The 21768-nt window shown below is 51.0% G+C and overlaps 2 protein-coding genes across 3 annotated transcripts; one reads left to right on the forward strand and one right to left on the reverse strand.

Moving 5' to 3' along the window:
- Positions 1–3971: 3971 nt before the first annotated feature.
- On the reverse strand, positions 3972–5594 carry SMIM3 (small integral membrane protein 3). Its single transcript, XM_054288173.1, has 2 exons — positions 5563–5594; positions 3972–4877 (listed from the first exon to the last, which is right to left on the reverse strand). Exon 2 carries the CDS (start codon positions 4874–4876, stop codon positions 4697–4699), a length of 180 nt encoding a protein of 59 aa, XP_054144148.1. The 5' UTR covers position 4877; positions 5563–5594; the 3' UTR covers positions 3972–4696.
- Positions 5595–8063: 2469 nt separating this feature from the next.
- On the forward strand, positions 8064–21136 carry DCTN4 (dynactin subunit 4). 2 transcript variants are annotated; one of them, XM_054288062.1, is made up of 14 exons: positions 8064–8241; positions 9512–9582; positions 10492–10670; positions 12568–12611; positions 13352–13459; positions 14042–14062; positions 14975–15048; positions 15386–15498; positions 16775–16884; positions 18279–18352; positions 18704–18758; positions 19225–19332; positions 19709–19806; positions 19977–21136. In XM_054288062.1, the coding sequence occupies exons 1-14, from the start codon at positions 8107–8109 to the stop codon at positions 20188–20190; spliced, it is 1404 nt and encodes a 467-aa protein (XP_054144037.1). In that variant the 5' UTR covers positions 8064–8106; the 3' UTR covers positions 20191–21136. The 2 variants fall into 2 exon arrangements, with proteins under 2 accessions (XP_054144037.1, XP_054144038.1); XM_054288063.1 differs by lacking the exon at positions 14042–14062.
- Positions 21137–21768: the final 632 nt, after the last annotated feature.

A 21768-nucleotide genomic window follows, 5' to 3' on the forward strand; every position in this document is an offset into this window, starting at 1 on the left:
CCCTGAAATCCCCCCCCAAAATTTATTCAGTGGGAGAATTAACTGGCTGGAGGGGAGCAGGGGGAGTTGTGGTTTTGGAGTGAGGCTGGCTAGCTGTGGTTTTGGGGTGGAGGACAGTGTGGGGTGGCAGGGGGTGAGCCCTGGGAGGACCATGAGTGCCAGCAGGAGCTTTGGCTTTGCTAGAAAGCAGGGTCAGCCCTGCCTCCATGCTGTCACTGAGCCAGCTGCTGGAGATGCCACCAAGGAAGGGGAGTGAGGCCATGGGTTAAGAGGAAGCTGGGAGCAATCTCCCAATCTGTGTTCCTCACCAGAAGGAACATCATGTCCTGGGAAATGCTGGTGGTGTGAGGCTCCAACTGCAGCCTCAGCTGGCGTGGGAGGGCTGGGGGTGGGGTCCATCTCCCAGGCACAGAAAAGCCACGGAGCAGGGGAGCTGTGGGGTTTCTCAGTCACTGGCAGCATTTCCCAAAGCTTTAAACCTGCACTGCTGCTGGGGGAATGGCTTAGCTCTGCCCCGCCTGGAGCCCAAGCAGTGTGGGGTGTCCCTCAGGTCCAGGCAAACCCTCAGGGTGCTCAGCCACTGCCTGGGCACTGCACAGAGCCCATCACAACAGGCCAAGAGCCAGGCCAGCCACAGGGGTGCTCCAGGTGACTCTCACAGACATGGCTGTGAGTGGAGCAAGGTGGCTCCTTGCCAAAACCAGCATTTGATCCTCCCCACCTACTTCCCAGGCTCTAGGGAGGTTTGAGGCCATGGGGCTGCAGCTCCTGGCACATTCTGCATCCTGCAGCCAACAAGGACCAGTATGTGCCAGTGCTGTGCTCCCAACACAGCTCACACTTCTGAGCCTGCCCAGGGCTTGAGCCACCTCCTGCAACAGGGCTGGGACAGGTCTGGGGAGCTGCTCAGGACTGAGCTCCCTGCCCCACATTTCCCACCACAGGAACAGCCACATCTAGTTAGAGTGGTGTGTGGCACAGTGTGGTTGTGTCCCTTCCACGTGTCCCTGATCCCCGCCACGAGCAGTGAAAGTCTGAGTCACTCCTGGACTCGGTTTTCCTAAAACCAAAATAAAAATAAGGGACCTGTTCATCCAAGTCCCTCCTCCTTGGGTCCCAGTGCCAAATCAGCCTTGGTGGAGGCTGGGAATGGGGAAGGAGTTAATGAGGCAGAGCCAATGGACTCTCTCACTGCCACTGTGCTTCCCTGGCACCCTGGGCATGTCACTCGGTGTCCCCAGCGTGATGGACCCCCTGTCTGCCACTGATCTTCCCTGGCATGTCACCCAGTGTTCCCAACACACTGTGCCACGTCATGCTGGAGGCTGTATGCTGCAGGATTGGGGTCCCCCACCCCAAAAAGCAGCCGTGCAGGGCGGGCTGACCCTCACACGAACCGTCCTGCTCGGTTGTTTTTCCACCAGAGCTGATCTGGAGCCAGCCCCCGCCTGCTGCAGATGTTTGGCAGCAGTCTGGGATGGGAGGCCAGGCACTTCCAGCTCCCTGTCCCCCGTGCTGCCACTGCCACTGCCACCAGCCTCCCTGGTGTCCCCTGAGCCACGTGCCAGGGCTGCAGGGAACTTGTGCCAGGCTGCAGGGCCCCAGCTAAGCACGAGGAATGTGAAAACAGCGGTGGGGACCATCCAGTGCTGCCTGCTGGGGTTATCCCAGAGCTGACCCAGAGGTGTTTTCATGCAGAGGGACAGGGATGGTGCCAGCAGCGTGGCAGGACAGCAGCAGGCAGCATTGCTCTGGCTAGCAGCAGTGCAGCTTCCCTCTGGCAGCCTGGCTTGGCATCAATCCCAGGGCAACCTCTGAACCTTTGTTCTAAGTGTGTGACGAGAAGCAAAAGCAAAGCAAGTTCTGCCAGGAGAGAGGCCCCAGCTCTTTGAGCACCAGGCTTCCCCAGGCTGCCAGCCCGCAGCTCAGCCAGCCCTCGCTGCTCTGCCCCAGCCCGTGTGCTCCCACACACTGCCCTGGCTCAGCAGCAGCCTCTCTGCTGGCCATGGTGCCAGCACCCTTTGGAGAGGGGATCCCCTTCCCGAGTGCCCCCACAGCCCCCAGGCTCTGTGCTCTGCCCCCTCCAGCATTGCCATCCCCTCCTTTTCCAGGAGAATTGCTCCCTATGGAAATGCCCCTGGCCCATTGCCCCCCTTCCCCCTGCAAAGGGAGGCAAGATGAGAGCCAGCATGCTGTGTCCCCTTCTCCCTTCTGGGAGTGCCCCACCTGGGACTCCCCCAGCAGCAGCCCCCAGGGGCCAGCAGCCAGCTCCAGGCACATGCCAGCACCTCCAGAGAAGCATCCCAGTGGATGCTGAATCACCTCAGTGCCCACATCACCCTGCCTGCTGCAGCATCACCGAGCAGGACCCGCTGCTCAGCAGAAAGGCATTTTTCCTTGGCAAAACTCCATGCAAACACAAGCTCCAGCACTGTCCAGGCACTGAACCCATGGCCACAGGGGGATTTTGTTATCTTGCTCCATCCTGGAGGAGGAATTTCTAACTTGACAGTGTTGGAAATCCAGTTTAAATTCATTTTCCGCCATCTTAATGCTTTAAAAAATGTTGTGACTTTTCCCTGCTTTACCTCTGCTGCCATTTAGCTCCATGTTTGTTGTTGTTATGAGCAAACCCATCTTTCCAAGGCCTTTCCTGGAAATGTTTGCCACGGGTTTGAAACTTCCCAGAAAATTCATACCAATAAAGGAAATCTCTCAATTCCCTCTGCTGCTCTTGACAAGGGGAAGGCAGAGGTGGGAACAGCAATCATGGATGGTTGCATGGATGGGGGGAGGAGGTGTTCCATGCTTTTCCTCGTGTTTTGCTCCAAACCAGGCTTCCTTTCCAAACCACTCCAGTGTTTGTGACTTCTCCCCTATTCCTCTCATAGCAAAGCTGCTCAGCTCTAATTCCTGGTGCTGCTGGCTGTCCCCACATTGTCCCCAGGGAAGCAATGCTGGGGTGGAGCATGGAGGAGAGCAGAGCCAGGGCTGCTCCCACCCTGCACATCTGTAATGTCCTCCAGCTGCTGCTGCACTGTGCCAGCAAGGGAGGGAGAGAGGAAGAAAAACAGGAAAATAACTCTGGTTATTTGTCTCAAACTCTGGAACTCGAGAGGGGAAGAGAGAGTTGACAGCTCAAAACAGAAATATGTTTTGTTTGGCTGGCCAAAGAATAAGTGTCTGCTCCCTCCCAGCACAACCACAGCCAGTGGCTCCAGTGCAGGCACTTCTGCTCCCAGGGTCTGTATCCCTGTGCTTGGCTCCCTCCTCAAGGTGGGAGGTGTTTGCCCAAGGTCCTGCTTCCCTGGGAACCTCCTGCCCCTCTGGCCCCACCACCCAATGCAACCCCAAATCTGGATGCTGTGGATCAAGCCACACAGGGTTTCCAACACTGCAGGGCTGGTTGCTCTTTTCAGCACAGAAAATTGGATTTAAACAATTCCCACCAGCATCACCGTAGTGTTTCCCCACATCCTTCCTGACTCATGCTGCTCATTTTGTGACCTTCCTTGCAGTGAGTCACCACGACGCCGTTTCAGCCCCAGGGCTCCTGCCACACTGACTCGGCACGAGGCTGGGGTGAGGGAAGTGGCGCCGGTCACCCGAGTGGGATAAAAACAGCCACAACCACTGTCAGAAAGTCCTGAGGGATCCTTCCCACCCACGGGCTCCAGACTGAGGTTTGCCCGTGTGGAGCGTGGGGCTGGGCTGGCAGTGAGCTTCCTGATGGGCTCCAGGGACCTTGAGGCAAGGCAAGGCACGAGGTCAGAGCAGGGAGGGTTTCTGGAGAGGCTGCAATGCATCCCAGATCCTGCAGAGCCAGACAGCACCTGCAGTGTGGACAGAGCTGCATGACACACTCACATGAAGGATAAAGTCCATTTATTTCATAACAAAGGGCAGTACAAGAGCTTACATGATCCCTTGCCACTGGCTGGGCACAAACCTGCTCCTCCTGCTTTGCCTGCCCAGGTGAGGCACACACAGACTCCCCAGCAGGGCTGGTGTGCTGGGCAAACAGTGGGAGCTCTCACTCTCAGGAGTGGGGAGTGCAGCCAGCATGTAGACAGGAGGGCTGGCAGGAACTGCACACAGTCGTCTGCCCCACAAGATCCAGAGGAACCAAGGGTCCTGCAGGATTTTCCTACCATTTCTGCAGATAATGGGTAGAGGAGAAGATGGTGCCAGCTGCACATCTGCTGTGCAGCCGGCACAAGCTCTGTCACCGATGCTTTTAGCCAAGCACTAAATGCACAACCAGAAGCCACATCCATCTTGCTTTGACTCTTTTTTCCCCAGCCACCTTGACAGCTGGGACTCCAAAGAAGAAATAACTTTGTTAGGCATTTCCACTCCTTGCTGCTTGCCTGGGAGGAGACAGTGTCACCAGTGAAGGTGAGACCAGTCTGCCTCTCTCATGGAGTGAGATATTCCCAGCTGGATGTGTCCTCCAAGTCACACCTCTCCCCACTGCTGCCCACGCTGGCATTTCCCCCACAGTCCCCGTGAGCTCAGCGGGAAGATGAGGAGTGGGTACCCAGCGAGAGCCAGCTGCAGGAGCAGGTCTGGGCTGGCTCACCCCAGCTCCTGGCCAGGCTGCAGCTCTCAGGGTGCCCTGTGAAGGTGCCTGGCACAGGGTGCCATGGCTGTGGCCCCCAGCCCAGCGAGCTGGCCGTGCCCCCGTGCCCGTGGCTCACACGATGCCGTTGCGCGTGGGGTGTGTCCACACTCGGTAGATGATGACGGCCGTGGCCGGGCACAGCAGCAGCGCTGTCATGATGAGGATGGTGGCCAGGATGATCAACACGATGACCCAGATATCCAGAATGTGCTTGGGGAGGTCGGTGGGACTTGTGAGGTGAGGAAGGTCCATCCTGCAGGGAAAAGGCAGAGGGGAGGTGGGGCAGCCCCCTCCATCCCTCCCCTAGCCAGAGTCCCCCCAGTCCCCTGCTGCTCTCTCCAGGGATACTCCTGTGGCCGGGTCCAGCTTTCACCTTGGGCTCCTTCCAGAGCCTTTGCTAAAGGCTCCTTCAATTACCCGCAGGATTTACAGCATGCTTTAAAAGGCACTGGATAAAAGCCTAGGGAAAAACTTCCCTATTAGTTGCTACTGTTTGTTACAGGAACTGATAAAGGGAAGCCACAACCGGGTGTCCCGCCGGTCACGGGGACACGGCGGGGTCGAGTCAGCCAGAAGACCCCTCGTGTGTGTTCCCCCCATCCACACCTCGTGCTGAGTCACGGATTATCCATCAGCTCAAGGGGACGGAGGGGCCGGGGAGCGGGGACCCCCTGCCCGGGGACCGCGGCTGTGCCGCCGTCCTGCCCCGGCTCCTCGGGGCTGGGGGACACGATGCCGCGGGGGAGAGGCGGCAGCTGCCGTGCCCTGTCTGTGCTCTGTCTGTGCTCTCCCTGTGCCCTGCTGTGTCCTGCTGTGCCCTTCTGTGCCCTGCATGCCCTGCCCGCTCTGCCCGCCCTGCCTGTGCCCTGTCCGTGCCCTTCTGTGCCCTGCGTGCCCTGCCCGTGCCGTGCCAGTCCCACCTGCCCGCATCCCCGTACCTGCGGCGCTGCCAGGCTCCGGCTCCCGCTCCGAAGGCGGCTCCTGCTGCAGCTCCGGCGAGCAGCGGTGGCAGCGGCGGATCCTGCCGGGAGAGAAACGCTCCCGCCGGGGAGAGAGAGACTCCGCCCGGCCCCGCCCGGCCCGGCCCGGCCCGGCCCGGCCCGCGGGGCACAGCGCGGGGGGAGAAGGGGAAGGGGATAGGAGGAAGGGGAGGGAAGGAAGGAAAGGCAAAGCAAAGCAGGAGGTTTTTTCTACACCAGGATAAATAACACACTCCACCTCATCCCTCCCACAATGGGGTTCCACTGGGGGAGTGCCTCTGGAGCTGGACACGAAGGTCTCAGGGAGGGACTGTGGGGACATTTCACTTCATAGTCCGTAACAAAGGGTCCTCCCTGCCCTGTCCCCTCCTGCCTCAGCAGGGCTCACCGGCACCCGCTTGTCCCCGAGACCCAGGGCAGGAGCACCCAGAGCCTCCATAGCCACAGCGCCGTGCCCGCAGTCCGCAGGGGCTCAGGCACGGTGATTTACAGACACACGGCCAGAGAGAGGGGGGACAGAGCTCAGCCGCCGGCTGGGAAAGCTGTTTCTGCTGTCCAGCGGAATATTCCACTCCACTGGTGATGCTGAATGGCAAAAGCAAGATGGGATGCTCTGACTTTCCTTCTGGGACACAAGCTCAGTGTCAGTCATGGTGGGAGCCACACACTGCACCTTTCACTCCTGCCTTTTCCCAGGGAAACCTCTTGGGTTCCTGGTGGTGGAAAGCCCTACCACATGCTCCTATGAAAAACACTAATCACTTGTTTTTAAAATTTTAAAAGTTTAATAGTAATAAAATGGCTATAAAAATAGTAATACAATTAGAGTAATAATAATTTGGACAATTTGAATTAGGACAATATGAGACAACAGAAACAAAGAGTTAAAGACGTCCAGGTACCTTTTTCTGGGCAGCACGAGCCCAAAAAAGGACACCTGTTAACCAAGGATTAACCCTTAAAAGCAACAGTCCGTTGAATATTCATATATCCCATACATGATGCATAAATTCCATTCCAACAAAGGATTCGGTCTGGTCATTGTCATCTTCTTCCTCCTAATCCTAATGGCATCTTCGATCCTGAGTGAGGCAGGAAGAAGTCAGTTTCTTCTGATAAGAGAACAATAAATTCTTTTTCTCTGAAAGATTTAGCAGTCCTGTGGCTGCTATCTGGTGCGAGTACCTCATTCCTTTCTTAAAAAAAAAATATCCCACTTACACAGTTCCTATTTTAACTACAAAAGTTACCTTTTAACTAGAAAACTACATTTATCATACTATTAAAATGTTAATACAGCACTACTAATCAATACAACAAAATACATACAGTAAATATCTGCATAGAGCCATATAATATGCACTTTTCACACTGCTGGTGCTCCAGGCACTCCGGGACATGCAGCTCTGTGGGAGCAGGGCACGGGCAGCCTCCTCTCTGCCCCTCCAGCTGCTGCAGGCGGATAAAACTGTGGGGTTTTTATCTGAGCAGCAGCACATCCTCATGGACAGGGCTTTCCTGTGGGGCAGAGGGCAGGGACATTCTGCAGGCGCTGTGTGGGGATGGATCCGGGGTGAGGGTGGGATTCAGGCCACAGGCCAGGCTGGCTCTGCCTTGTTTGGGCTCTCCAGCAGCACACTGGGAGGGGTTTGCTGATTCCAGCTCTGCCCTCAGCAGAGAATGAAGCAGTTGTAGTGCAGACACCGAGCTTCAGATCTCTTAAAGCCTGCTGATGTGTTTATTCTCTCTGCACGCAGAGAGCATCCGCAGACCTCGTGCTTTCCTCCTGATCCCACTGCACGGGAACGTTCATTCTTGTCAGGATCCTGTCTTGGTGGACATGAGACTGAAGAGAAACCACCTTTGGGGTGTGAAAGATCACCCTCTCTGCTCTGCTCTGCTCTGGTGAGAGCCACCTGGGCTGTGTCCAGCTCTGGGCCCCAGCGTGACAAGGACACGGAGCTGCTGGGGGGACTCCAGAGAAGGCCCTGGAGATGTTCTGAGGGCTATGCCCCTCTGCTCGGGAGCCAGGCTGGGAAAACTGGAGAAGGCACGGCTCCAAGAGACCTCAGAGCCCCTTCCAGGGCCTGAAGGAGCTCTAAGAGAGCTGGAGAGGAACTGGGGACAAGGGCTCGGAGTGACGGGATAAGATGGAGCTGCTTCCCACTGCCAGAGGCAGGGACAGATGGGACACTGGGGAGAAATCCTGCTCTGTGAGGGCAGGGAGCACTGGCACGGACCAGCTGCGGCGGCCCCACCCCCGACAGGGTCCAAGGCCGGGTTGGAGAGGCTCCGGGACCAAGGAAGGTGTCGCTACCGTGGCCATGGGTGGCATTAGATGGCACTCGGTGGCATTTGGTGGCCCCGGGTGGCACTTGGTGCCACTAGTGGGAGGCCACGCCCCCTCACAGGCCACACCCCCTGCCAGCCACGCAGTGTCACGTAGCCAGGCCGGCGTGGTGACGTCAGCCGGCGGCGCGGCGGAGCCCGCCCCTTCCCAAGATGGCGTCGCTGCTGCAATCGGAGCGGGTGCTGTACCTGGTGCGCGGCGAGAAGGAGCTGCGGGCGCCGCTGCCGCAGCTGTACTTCTGCCGCTACTGCAGCGAGCTCCGCTCGCTCGAGTGCGTCTCGCACGAGGTAACGGCGGACCGGCCGCGCCGCACCCGCGCACCGGGCGGGACCGGGCGGGATGGTGCTCTCTCTGCGCGCAGCGATTGGGTCGCTCTCCTGCCACTCACTCGCTTTCTGCTTTTCTATTGGTTGTTGGCGCGGCTGGCGGGTGGGCGCAGCGCTGAACGGGGCGCGCGGATTGGTCGCGAGTGACGAATGGGGCGGGGCTACGCGTTGATTGGCTGTGCGCCCTTGTCCGTCGGCGGAGCTCGGTCTGTGATTGGCTGGGGCCAGCGCACAGGGGCGGTTCCCCTCACTGGGGACAAGGCCCCCTAAATGGCTCTGGCCGGGACCCCCCCAAACCTCGGTGGGGCCCGAGCGGGGCTGCGGGGACCCCTCACCTTCAGCGGGGACCCCTCACCCTCGTGGGGACCCAACCTTTAGGTCTAGACCCCTCCCCACCACACCCATGCCCATCAGGCCCGGCCGAGGAGGGGCACAGGGACCCCCCAGACCCACGCCCCGTGTCGGTTTTTTTTTGCAGCTACGATTTTTGCTGTGAAGCAGGGGTTTGACTTCGTAAATTGTCATATTAAAATCGCCGAGACTCCTTTTGTTGGAAGCATGGTTGAATTAAGACATTGTGACAGATTTGGGAAGCCTTGAAGGAATGACTGTGCAGCCCAGATGTCAGAAAAGGCAGCTTCAATGAATGTTCAGGCCTCTGAAGGGAGAATTTGTGACCTGGCTGTATCGTCATGAATTCGCTGTGGTGTGAGCAGTGCAGTCATTGTGCGTGGCCATGCTTAATAATCACTTTGAATTCCTCTTCGAGAAGGGGGCCCAGTCTTGCTGCTGTTGTTTTAATGAACAAAATTCACTGTGACAGCTGAGAGATACAAAGCATCCTCTGAAATACTCGTGTATCTGACCAGTGTAACTGTGAGGACACAATAAATTAAGGTCCAAATAGAAAATAAAATGTTAAAACTTGTTCAAACTGAAAAATGAGATTCTGGTAATTGCTAAAGGTCAACACTCAGCTGATCTTTTCCCATTTACAAGGCGGAGTAGTTTAATCCATTCTGACTAAAGAAACCTTATAATTTATGTTATTGAAGATCAAAATCTGGCTGAGATGGGGTAAGATTTTGCATACCAAAAAGCATCTCAAGCCTTCCCTGGCTTCACCCTGCTGTTGCAAGGCACAGATCCTTGTTGGATCATGTGGCAGTTTGGGGCTTTTTGGACAAAGATGTGCCAGATAACATGTGTGATGTGGCTGTATCTTCTTCAGGTTGACTCTCACTACTGCCCCAGCTGCCTGGAAAACATGCCCTCAGCTGAAGCCAAGCTGAAAAAGAACAGGTAAAGTTGCTTTGGAGTTTTTTTTTTCATCAAGGCTCTCTATTTAAAACAATCCCTTCCCTGTCTGAAACTCTTCAAAAATTACATGGCTGCTTGTTGTGTTTGAGTCTGTTTTGGGGAGTCTGTTTTGGGGAGCATTCAGCAATGGGAAATCCACCCAGAGTCCCTCTGTCACCTCCAAATGAGTTCAGCTCCCTGATGTGAACAGAAAACCAGTCAGGAGAAGTCATTAGAGACCTAAGATATGTAATTGATCTCAGAGACTTCTCTCTAGGTTGCCACTGTGATTAACAAACAGGGATAAACTCATCTTTCTGTGAGCAGTTTAGAGCAGGGATTGTGCTGAGGCACTCTGAATTGTCTTCCTGGAGAGCTTTTTTCCACAGGGATAAGACTCCTGAGAGGTACCATAACCTGGGATCTTCTTCAGGAAAAAGATAATAATAAAATAAACCTAAATTCACTTAATTTTAATGCTGAAGAGCCTGAGGTATGTGTGGAACAAAGACGGTTGAGGAACAGCCTTGTGATGACTGCAGGGTCTTTACCAAGCCCAGCTGGCATAATCTTCAAGGAGGAAAAAAAGGCTTTTTCTCTTTTGGGGAGTAAGTGTCTTTCCATGATGTATCAGGAAAAGTGTCTTTCCATGATGAACAGGGCTGTTCATGACTTTTGGGGGTATTTTTATGACCTGAGCTCATAATACAGAGGATTTTTAGTGTCACATTGTGTTTCTCACTGCTGCTGCTCCTGTGCTGACTCTGAATGCCCCAAGTTCCTGTCCCAGCCCGTCGTCCCTAGCGCTGTTGCCTAGGAATTAACAATCTGTTGTTTTAGTGCTGATGTGGTTGTTGGGAGCATTTCTCTCAGCCTGGCACTCTTCTCAGAGCCCTGCCTTGCTGTTTGCAGGTGTGCCAACTGCTTTGACTGCCCGTGCTGCATGCACACCCTCTCCACACGGGCCACGAGCATCCCTGCGCCGCTGCCCGACGACCCGGCCAAGACCACCATGAAGAAAGCCTATTACCTGGCCTGTGGCTTCTGCCGCTGGACCTCCCGGGATGTGGGCATGGCAGACAAGTCTGTTGGTAAGGGACAGTTCAGAGACACAGAACTGAGTGACAGCATGAGCCCAGTTTGTGTTTTGAAGGTAACAGATAATCCAGTTCCAGCAAAGTTTGCCAGTTTCCAGCTTGGCACCGCTCTGTCGGCCAGGGCGAGCGGCTGCAAACCCAATCCATTTTCTGTGGGTAAAAGAGTCATTTCCCCATGGTCTGGGTATGAGATCAAAGGTGGCATTTGGGGCTCTAAGGTTTGAAGGGTCCTAGTTGCTGGCAGCTTTAGTTTTGGAGGAATCCAGCCAAGTTTGCAAATTTCTCACATGGCAGACAAGTCTCTTGGTAAGGGACAGTTCAAAGATTGTCTTGGTTTGGAAAGACAGGAATCTCTTAAGGAAGGCAGAAGCCTCCCCTGAAATTGAGAATGTAAACCCTCCCCACCCCTCCAACTTGCTATAAATTTTAAATTAAGGGGCTCTTAGGCAAAAAAAAAATATGGGAACAGGAAATAACAGTTCTTTAATAGGGAAGAAAATAAAAGGATAAAATAAACAATGGAGTAAACTAGAACAACACTGACAGAGTCAGAACTCAGCCTGACACCCTGTTGGTCAGGGTGTTGGCAGCAGTCCCATTGGAAATGTGGCTGCAGCCCTCCTGCAGTGTCAGGTGTGGTTCTGTTGGAGCAGGGATCCTGTAGAAAGGTGCAGTCTTCCTCTGAAGATCCAGTGGAGGAAGAGGCAGCTGCTGCTCCTCTGGGGAATCCAGTGGAGAAGCCATGCTGGTGTTCCAAAATCTCCAGATTATATCTGGGTAGCAATGCTTGGCTCCTCCCTCTGGGCTCACATCTCCCAATGGGATGCTGTAGTTCTTATCAGCCATGCAGTGACATTCAATAGCTGTTATCAGCAGATGTCCCCTCCAGAGGGGAGGGAATCACTGATTGTGATCACTCAGAGAGAGATAAGGAGAACTGCCCACTTGACAAAAGAAAACTGCCATACAGATGGTAATAGAATACATCTTGCCTTGCAATCTGGAGCAGACACAAAGCTGAGTTACAGCAAGAGCCCAGTCTGTGTTTTGAAGCTAACAGATAATCCAGTTAGCTCCAGACTGCTATAGACTTGATATCTGGCAAGGATTGGAGTTGTAGTTGGAAATTCACAGGAAAACTCTTCTTAGTTGCTGAGGAGTCCTCTGAAGAGCTGAGTTAGTGAAATGTGTGACCCACTTTCATGCCTGTGTTACCTGACTAGTGAGAAAACTGTCAAACTGTTTCAGTCAGTGCACTCTCCCCAGTGCTGAGATCTTGTTTGTGTGCTTTCACAGGCTTTGAAGCTGCTCAGTCTGACAGCATAAACACCTAATTTATTTTCCATCGCTTTTGTTCACTTAGACTTATTCCAGAGTTGCTAGTCAGTGTTTGAACTTGGCATTTCTCTTCACAAGAGCACTAGAACAAAGCTTTCATCTATTTTTTGGTACATGAAATGTACAGAAAATATCTGTCAGGTGGGGTTGAGTAGGCCAAGCAGATCCTCTGACTTCCAGTGTTGATGTGACTGAAAATGGAGCTGAGGATGCAGAGACAGCAGCAGCCAGTTATAAGAGACACACATAATAACACAAGTACCTGCTGCTGAAGTGACTTCTGGGTGCTGTCCTGAGTATGTCTCAAGCAAAATTTGTTTAAAAATACAATATAAAAGATGTCAGAGCTCCTTCATGCCAAACCTGCCTGTGCAACTCTTTCAGAGGTGTATATTTGTACAGACATGAACTTAAACAATTGCAGTGGTAGGTGTAGCAAAAATAAGGAATGTCATATTTTATAAATAACACCAAGATAGTTGAGTGTTGTGTGATTTCTGTGTGGCATCTGGAAACCTCCTGTGGACTTGGCTTTTTCCCTTCTCTTCTGCAGCGAGTGGGGGCTGGCAGGAGCCGGAGAATCCTCACACACAGAGGGTAAGTGAGTGGGAAAGCTGTGCTTGGGCTGAAATGCATCAGCCAGAAAGAACTGTTAGAGTGTCAGGCCCTCTCAATCACTTTTTCTGCATCTATATAATCCTTCAGATGCCAGTTCCAGTTCCTAATCTGCACCTTGAATGGAGGGAAGGCCTCTTAGAGGCTCCCTGAGGATGTCACAGTATAAAATCTGCTTTTGAGAAGAAGCTCAGTTGAAACCAACCTATCTAATGGTGCTGTTAAGGTGAATGTGCTGTGTATGTATGTGGAAAAAAAAAAGCTGTTTTCCAATCAAAAGTGTGTTCAGGATCTGGAAAACACAACTCCACCTTTAACACCCTTCCCTTTTACCCATTAGGGCTCCACTCTAAATGTGACCAGCCTTGGGGAGGGGGGAAAAGATGCTAAAGATGCTGTTTGCTCTGCCAATCCAAACTGCTCAGAGCTGGCCACATGGCATTACTCTATGCAGTCATGGCAAGTTCATGAATGAAGTCTCAGTTGCTGAATTGCAAAGTGAGATTTGGACACTGCCCTCCAACACATATCATTCCAAGGAAGGGTCATTTTGTCACCCACAGTGTGGGTTAAGACTCATTAAGGTACGCAGACTTGTTGAAGTAGATCCTGCACAATACAGCTGGTACTAGGAACAGAGTGAAACAAGCAGCAGGAACCCCAGCTAGTTCACAAGGAAATGCTGCAGCTGAGGTGACAATGCTCCCTGTTCCTCCCTCCAGATTAACAAGCTGGTTGAGTACTACCAGCAGCTGGCTCAGAAGGAGAAGATCGAGCGGGACAGGAAGAAGCTGGTGCGACGCCGCAACTACGTCCCACTGGCCTTCTCGGTGAGCTGCTGTGCCATCCTCCCAGAGCAGCAAAAGGGATCCACAGCAGCCTCAGCCTGGAAAATTAGACAGTCGGTAGCATGATAGGGCTGCCCAGCTTTGGCTAATTGAGGACAACATGAAGAAAATGAGGCTTTCTTTAGGGATTAATTCTTTTACATGCATTACTGTGTATTACATTGCTACTCTCTCTGATAGTCCTCCCCAGCAGTGCCAGAAGGTTTATACTTGCCATGCCTAGGAATATGTTCTCCAGCAGTGAAGTGCAGTCCAGCTGCAGCCACATTGCCTGTGGCATCTCTTTGTCAGGACAGTTCATCTCACAGCTTAGTGACAGATAGATCAGCATTGTCTGACACTTCTCTCCTTGAAATCTCTACTGAAGTTAACCTTAAGACTTGGTTGTGGCTTGAATGACTTGTTTATTGTACCTGGCAGGTAAATGCTCACTTTGTTTAGCTGGGTGATTGCATATGCTTGCTACTTCAATGAACTGTGCTTGCTCTGTGCCCTTGCTTGTGTCTTATGGCTGCATTTTTTGTCTCCGTTGCTACCTGCTGCTATTTTGGGGGCTCTCCACAGCAACACACTATACATGTAGTGGTAAGTCCTTTCACAGTTTCTGCTGGTGTTAAAGCTCTCATGGTACCAACTGAAGGGGAGTAACAGATCCTACACCATGCCTCAGGGCCTCTGGCTTAGGTGTGCCTAGAACAAACCCAGGTGAAGCCAAACTCTTCAGAGGGTAACATTTGTTACAAAAAATATTTTGTGTTGGTTTAGAAACAGGACAGTGTCTTTGAGTAAGTAATGTACACTTGAAAAGCAGTCCTTCACCAAACTAGCCTGAAACTCAGCTGTCTGCTTGGCCAAGACAGGTGGTACTAACATTAACCGTCTCATCCTTGAAAAATCACCAGAGTAGCTAATCTCATTTAGTGACAATTCAGGCTTTGAGCCCTGCCCAGAAGGAAGATGTCTGCCCCCAAGCACCCTGGGTACAGCTCAGCTGTAGAAAGCTGAGGAGTAGCTCAGCTATTGCTGGTGAGAGACACTTGTAGGTAACAAGGCTTGCAGGAGCTTTTAACAGCTTTCAGCTGCTTCAAGTCGTGCTACAGAGCCTTTCAGATGGATGCATAACCACATCAACCCACTTTTTTTGGCAGCTGAGCTCTCATTCTACATTAGTTGACATGGAGTTGCTCTGAAGAGAATATCCAGGGAAGATGTGTCAGTAGTGCAGGCTGGTGATTTGTGGAAGGAGCAAAAAGCTTTATTAGCAGTAGCCACACACATCTGTCTTTCCCCATCTGTAGTGCAGTGGGAATTGTTTTCTCCTTGCTAACAGTTTAAGCAGAAAAATGTATCTTAGGAAGCGTTGAATACCTTTTCCTTTTTGCTTTCCTTTGCTTCTACCCCCATGCTTGTCATGCAGCTCAAAGGATGAGTTTGCAGCAGGTTTTTGTGTCCCATCAGGGGCAGACCTGAGGGTGACAGTTCCTTTTTTCCTTGTAGGACAAATACAGCCTTGGGACGAGGCTGCAGCGCCAGAGGCCCGGAGCTCCCATCAGTGCCCTCGCTGGGCTCTCGTGAGTCTCAGGGTTGGGGTTACCTTTGGGGGGAGCATTGGAGGGGTAGGCAAGAGAGGAGTAAAGCAGCTCTAGGAAGATGATAGACAATTAGCAGATAGCAGTGAGAGGAGATTTCTCCTTTTGAGCACTCGAGAGGTGTCAGATCCTCAGGCATCTCTGTGCAGCAGCTCCAGATGTTCTGCTTTCTCCCAAGAGGAACAAGGGACTGCTCACACCCTTGTTGCAATTATTGTTGTGCAGTCTCAGCTCTCACTGTCTTTTGGGCTATAATGCAGTTGCTGTCAGAGCACACATGCCCTATTTCATGACTGAGTTGCCCCTTATTTTGCTTCAGCCTGAAAGAAGGAGAAGACCACAAGGAGATCAAGATTGAGCCAGCTGATGCAGTGGAAGAGGTGGAGCCTCTTCCTGAAGATTACTACACAAGACCAATCAATCTGACAGAAGGTAAAACCTTAGTATTCTGTTACTTTTTGGCTTATATTTTGTAATATGGGCATTGCCTACAAGCCTGTGACATTTTGTCATGACCCAAGTTCCTGGTCATTTTTATGCTGGGATTGAAATACTGGGAAATACTTGACTTTTTAAATGGTAACTTTGAATGCAGCCTCAGCTTCTTGTTGTACATGGAAAGCTCAGAGCCAGAAGGCCTGAAGGGTTATTTAATTTTCTTGCTGGCCTTAATTTCTGTGTGTGTGAGGCATCAACTTTTGGATGGAGAAAAAAGCTGATGTCCTTTTTCAAATAATAGCAGGAAATAAGGAAATAGCAGCTGCTGGGGATCTGGCACCAGAAGTGGGCTGTTGAGTAACAATTGCACATTTCTTTGACATCAGCTTGGAACAGCCTGTGTACACTTGCCAGTGCTTTAGCTGACTCATAAATTTAATCCATAAATACTGTAAATTGATCAGTTAGACTTGATGTGAACAGGATAAAGCAGCAGGTACAGGAGTGGTGTGGGCTTCCAGCTGAGGTAGCTCCAAGTGGAATGGATGATGTTGGTAGTTCTGCAGGCCTACAAAGTCTGCCAGTATCAATAAATTCATGAGAGGTTTATGGAAAGGGGTAGATCTTCTTGGTCTCCTTTTCTCAAGAGGCTCTTGGCACTGTGAGTTTGATGCTGCTGAAGAAGATTCTTGATTCCTTACAGACAGGGAAGGGCTGCCAGATGGCTCACTTGTCTCTTAGGCACTGGTTCAGTGAGGAGCCTGCATTTTGAGAGAAATCCATGGGAGGTTTTGGCTGCTGGGAGTTTCTTGCTTTGGGAACTGTTTTCTCTAATTCTACGTGTGAGTCTGAGTTATGCAAACTCCTTGCTAAGAAGCTGTGTATTGTACTCATGCAGCACCCAGCTGTGAGGGTAACAAAGATGTGAAACTCATTTCTGTAGTGAGGGAAAGAACTGTGTTCCAAATGGTTAGAAAACTCTTGTTTCCATCCCAGTTCAGCTGCGAAAAAAGATGTGAGTTTCTCCTGGGCTAGCACTGATGTTGCTCTCATGTTACTGTGCCCAGTCAGGGCGGCCCTTTATTCAGCTTTTGCCTTTCTATTTATTTCTAGAAACGTGATAGCTGCCAGTGCCTTCTGAATTACGAGGTGCAGGTGAAATTAAGTGTCTTAGAGATGGTGGCAGATCTCCACACAGTATGAGGTGCTTATGTAGAATCCAGTTTCAGTTCCTGAGTCATTTCTTTGTCTTTTTCTGTTGTGCTGCCAGTGACGACTCTGCGGCAGCGCCTGCTGCAGCCTGACTTCCAGCCCATCTGCGCTTCCCAGCTCTACCCCCGTCACAAGCACCTGCTGATCAAACGCTCGCTGCGCTGCCGGGTAGGCAATTCCATCCTGAGCACTGCCCTGCTACAGGAGCCTCCTCCAGCCAGGTCTCATGAGCTCCCAGAGGCCTAGAACACACCCAAGGTAGCTCAGCCACGCTTGGAGACATAAAAATCAGCAGGATGGCTTCTGTCGCAGTGTTGGAAACAAAAAGGTTTCATAAAAGGTGAAATAACAAATGGAGACAAACTGAGCTAGGTACAGGAGGTCTTTGCTCTTTGTAAAACACCTTACAAAAGTGATTCGTTTTTTTGTTTGCATCTGTTGCCCAGGCAGGACTTTTTGGCTTCTGTCTAATTAGCTTTAAGCTTGAGGTGAAGTCTCTAGGCCTATGAGGTGGCTTGTTTACCTAATAAAAGAGAGAAACTTCTGAGCTTCTTTCCTTTTTAAGGAGACAAAGGATAGTTTTGTCACTCTGTCAACAAAGAGCACACTCCTACATGCCCTTTCCAGGCTCTCAGCACTCAGGTGCTGGGAAATGGGCTCTGTGTTTCTCTTTTAAAAGAAATAGCTCAAAAGCTTCTGGTTGTTGAAAGTTCCCAGCCAAGTTAGTGGTAGCAGTACTGAGGGATGAGGGAGGCTGTGATGTCTCTGGTGTGATGATAATTGTGAAAGGGGGACAGCACTGTCAAAGATTCATAAAGATACAAAGGTGGTTTGTGCTAGTGCCCTGCCTAGCCAAAGAGTCAAAGAATACTGCCAGTGCAGTTGAGATAAAAAAAAATTGCTGTTACTAAGGACAAAAGTCAACAAACAAATTATTAGGGAGAGGCAGTGCAGGATACTTAAGATGTCACTGGAGTGAAGGCAGGAAGATGGTATTTCACAGAAGCAAAGCAGAGCTCTATGAAGACAGGCAAGGGTTAAATCCAAGTTCTGCTGTTGGCTCTCTGCGTGGCCCTTATTATACTATTTGTTTTCTCAGTCATACATGGATATTTATTTATCTAGTTCCTAAAGTACTAGAGCAATATTATTGTAAGTATTTAATATGCAGGATGCTGAACAAATGCGGAGTATTTTCTCAGAAATAAGTAATGTCAGACTGATCTTGTATTTGAAGAGTAGCCTGTGAGGAGATCAGGATTTCTAGCTGCTTCATTTATTTAATGGATTCTGGAGCATAAGGCAGTTGTTTGTGCTGCAGTCAGTGTCCAGGTGTTTTCAAAACTAGTTCCAAGTCTTGTGTTTCTGAGGTTGTGCTGGATATGACATTTTGGAGTATCAATAGCTGAGCACATTGATGGCTACATACACCCCAGAGAGTTTTTGTGTGCTGTGCTGGAGGCTGCAATGTCATGGCTGGTGACACAGCACTTGTGGTTCTGATTCTTCAGTGTGTGACTGCACACTGTCTTTGGTGCTGACTTAAATACCTTTCTCTCTAGAAATGTGAGCATAACCTGAGCAAACCAGAATTCAATCCAACCTCTATCAAATTCAAGATCCAGCTGGTTGCTGTGTAAGTAAGAAATGGGAACTGGGGACAACAACTCCCTGTTCATGCTTAGTTATTGCCTTCTATTTTAATTTCTTTTGACCTCTTGTGGGATTGTGTCATCCCTTAGGATGGTGTAATCACCTTTTTAAATATATTTAGCTTATCTGTAATAGGTTTGCTTGCTGATCTACTAAAGATTTCAGCAGTTTGACAGAAGCACTGCCTGCTGTGCCAGCCCCAGACTGTAGCAGGGCTTTGTAGGGTTAGGGTTATACAGCAAAAGGACACTTCATTTTTCATTTTAGGAAAGCTCTGATAGCTTTACAGACAGCAGCACAGTCCCTCACAGTCATTTGCTCTGTTGTTTTGTAGTAACTACATCCCTGAAGTGAGAATCATGTCTATTCCCAACCTGCGCTACATGAAGGTCAGTAGCTTTTCCAGAAATGTCTTAGGCTGAGACATAGCCAGGAGCTGTGAATGTGGGATCTTTTTGGAAGATGGCATGGTGTGATGATTGTTCCCTGAGGGCTCCACTCACTCCATTTAGAGGGTGCAGGGTTTAAGGGAGTGGCCAGAGCAATGCTGCATGTTCTTGTCACTGCAGCAGTAGATTGCTGTGCAGTGTGACATCACCACTTGCCAATGTCTAAAGAATAAAGGGTGTGGAATTGAGATCTCAGCTAGACTCCCAAAATACATATTTATTATATTAAAAGTTTTGCATGGCATTAGTGCCTTTCTTATAGATGGAGTTGGTTGCTGTCCATCCATTGAGAGGATGTGATGCAATTTTTGAATGTGTTGATGAGTCAGAGAAGATGGAGGTGCTTACAGTAACAATGAATTTTAGCACAATTGCTTCTTGAACTGTGATTCCTGAATCTCCCCAGGAGAGCCAAGTCCTTCTGACTCTGACTAACCCCGTGGAGAACGTCACACATGTCACATTGCTGGAGTGTGAGGAGGGAGACCCTGATAACATCAACAGCACTGCCAAGGTATTGATTGTACCCTCCTGCTGGGTAAGCCCATGGGTTTACCACTCCCATTTGTCCTTCCACAGGACACACTTTTCATATGTACTTCAACCCCTGCTAACTGTGCTGCATTTCCCTCCTTGGAGCATAAATTACTGTCACCAATATAAACAGCTGCTCATTAAGTATTTTGAAATTTTGGCTGTTCCTTGATAATGAAAACCCAAGGGAGAAATTTATTATTTCTCTGGCAGGGTGGTAATCAGGTGGTCCTGGAGCAGAGAAAAGCTGAGGATGAGTCAGTTTTCTCTTAAACTGCATGAAGCAGACCTCAGAAGAGGAGAGCCCTCCTGCTTGCAGTGCTAAAAAGCTTCTTTCTCTCCCTGCTCTGTTTCAGGTGGCAGTTCCTCCTAAGGAGCTTATTCTGGCTGGCAAAGATGCTGCAGCAGAATATGATGAGTTGGCAGAGCCTCAAGACTTCCAGGATGATCCTGAGTGAGTGTCCTGTGGGGATCCTCTCCCTTAAAAACTCAGCTCTTTGAGTAACTCCCTCTCCTCCTGTCTGTCTCCAGTGTGGTTTGAGTTCCTCTGAGAGCATTGTTCCACTTGGAACAATGCTTGGAGAACTTGGCTGACCCAGTGTTCCTGTGTGTTCTGCCCTGCAGCATTATTGCCTTTAGAAAAGCCAATAAGGTGGGAGTTTTCATCAAGGTCACCCCGCAGAAAGAAGAGGGCGAGGTAACCGTGAGTTTCAAGATGAAGCACGAGTTCAAAAACCTCACTGCTCCCATCAGGCCCAACGAGGATGGTGACCACCCCTCTGAGGTGATCTGGCTCACCCACCACGTGGAGCTCAGCCTTGGCCCCGTGCTCCCCTAGCGGCTCCCAGCGCTGCTCCCGACGGCTGGATGGACTGGCACCCTGAGAAAGCACCTGAAAGGTTCTGCAGAGCTCCCCTGTGATGTGTGGGTGTGCCACGGGCCCGGCCAGCTGCCAGGAGGGGGCTGAGCTGCCGTGGTTTGGGCTGGTTTGTTCTCTCTCCCCTTGTGTAGTGCCCACTAACCACCACTCCACTTCCCCTCACTGCCCCAGGCTAGAGTAACTTGCAGCACGTCTTAGAGCACAGAAGAAGATCTCCCTCCAGGTTTGCACTGAACTGGGCTTTATCAACAGAGGATTAGGGCTGAATTTGGATTTATCAGCAGAAAAGTAGCCATACTGTTTTTTTCTCAGCCCACAAACCTGATGTTACATACCCAATAATGAACAACTTCTCTTTCACACAGAGCAATGCCCTTCCCAAGCAAACATTTTAAGGAGTGTCCCTGCCTTCTGCATCCTGGCAAGTTACTGCCAGCAGCATGATCTTTTAGTTTGGTTTTCTGCTCCTTCACAGGGTACCTCAACTGTTTGGGCTGGGCTGTAGAGCCCTACCCCTCTGGCATATGTAGCTTGCTTAGCCGAGGTGGCAGATGTTTTTTCACAAAGGAGTTGATCAGTTTGCCTTTAAACTTTAAACATAGTGTACTGTAGTGTTCATGGATCTGACTGGCAACCAAGCCTGCTGCCTCTCAGCTGGGTGTGGCAGCAGGATGTGCTGCAAGCTGGGAATTCAGGTGCTGCTGCAGCTCAGAAAGCTCTGGAGAGGCAGGGATGCTCCAGAGAGGCTCCCTGGCAGACCTCAGCTCAGTAAATGTTGTGTTGCTAGGGGTTGTAGCAATGAGGGTATGAAACCTGGAGAGTTAAGATTAGTTCTGGTAATTATAAAGCTACAGTGGTGATTTGGGTTTGTAATCTTTGTTTTTCCAGTTAGGGCGGGTGGGAGGGAGGTGTAAAGGTGGAAACTCATTATGTGTTAAGGACACACACTGTACCAGAAGGTCATTTACCCAGGGTATAATTTGGCTGCAGTCCAAGCTAAAATGGGTGATTAAGAGCTGTGTATCCAGGAGACTGAATTACTGAGAAGTGCATGGCTGGTGCAGGCAGGTGAGATGGCTCTTCCTGCAGAGCATTCCCACTTCAGACCTTGACCTTTGTTAAACATTTCTGAGGGCCTTTGACACGCTGCTGTGCTGGGAAAGGCTTGAACACCAGCCAGCCATGGCTGTGGCATGATGCTTGTGCCATGGCTCTGCCAATCCTCTGCATGGAGGGGCAGGATGAGGCTGCCTGCTCTCTGGAGGGGTGATGCAGCACCCCAAAACATCTCCCTTAGCTGAAGGAGCCTGCTGTGGTGTGCTGGGGGCTCACAGCTCACAGCCCTGGCCCTGCAGCGGGTCTCAAAGCAGCGAGGCATCACGTTTACAGCTCTGTGTAGGTGACACACAGATGTACAGCATGAGTTTGAGACTTGTAGTTAGTAGTTAATGTGTAGTGCTAGTGCCTGCTGTGGCTTTCCCTGTCCGGATAACAAAGCACTTCACCTCTGGCCACAACTTCTCCTGTTCAGTAGCC

Source organism: Melozone crissalis, unplaced genomic scaffold (assembly GCF_028551555.1).
Source record: "Melozone crissalis strain CALT ecotype California unplaced genomic scaffold, PUWL_Pcris_2 ptg000061l_1, whole genome shotgun sequence".
NCBI lineage: Eukaryota > Metazoa > Chordata > Aves > Passeriformes > Passerellidae > Melozone > Melozone crissalis.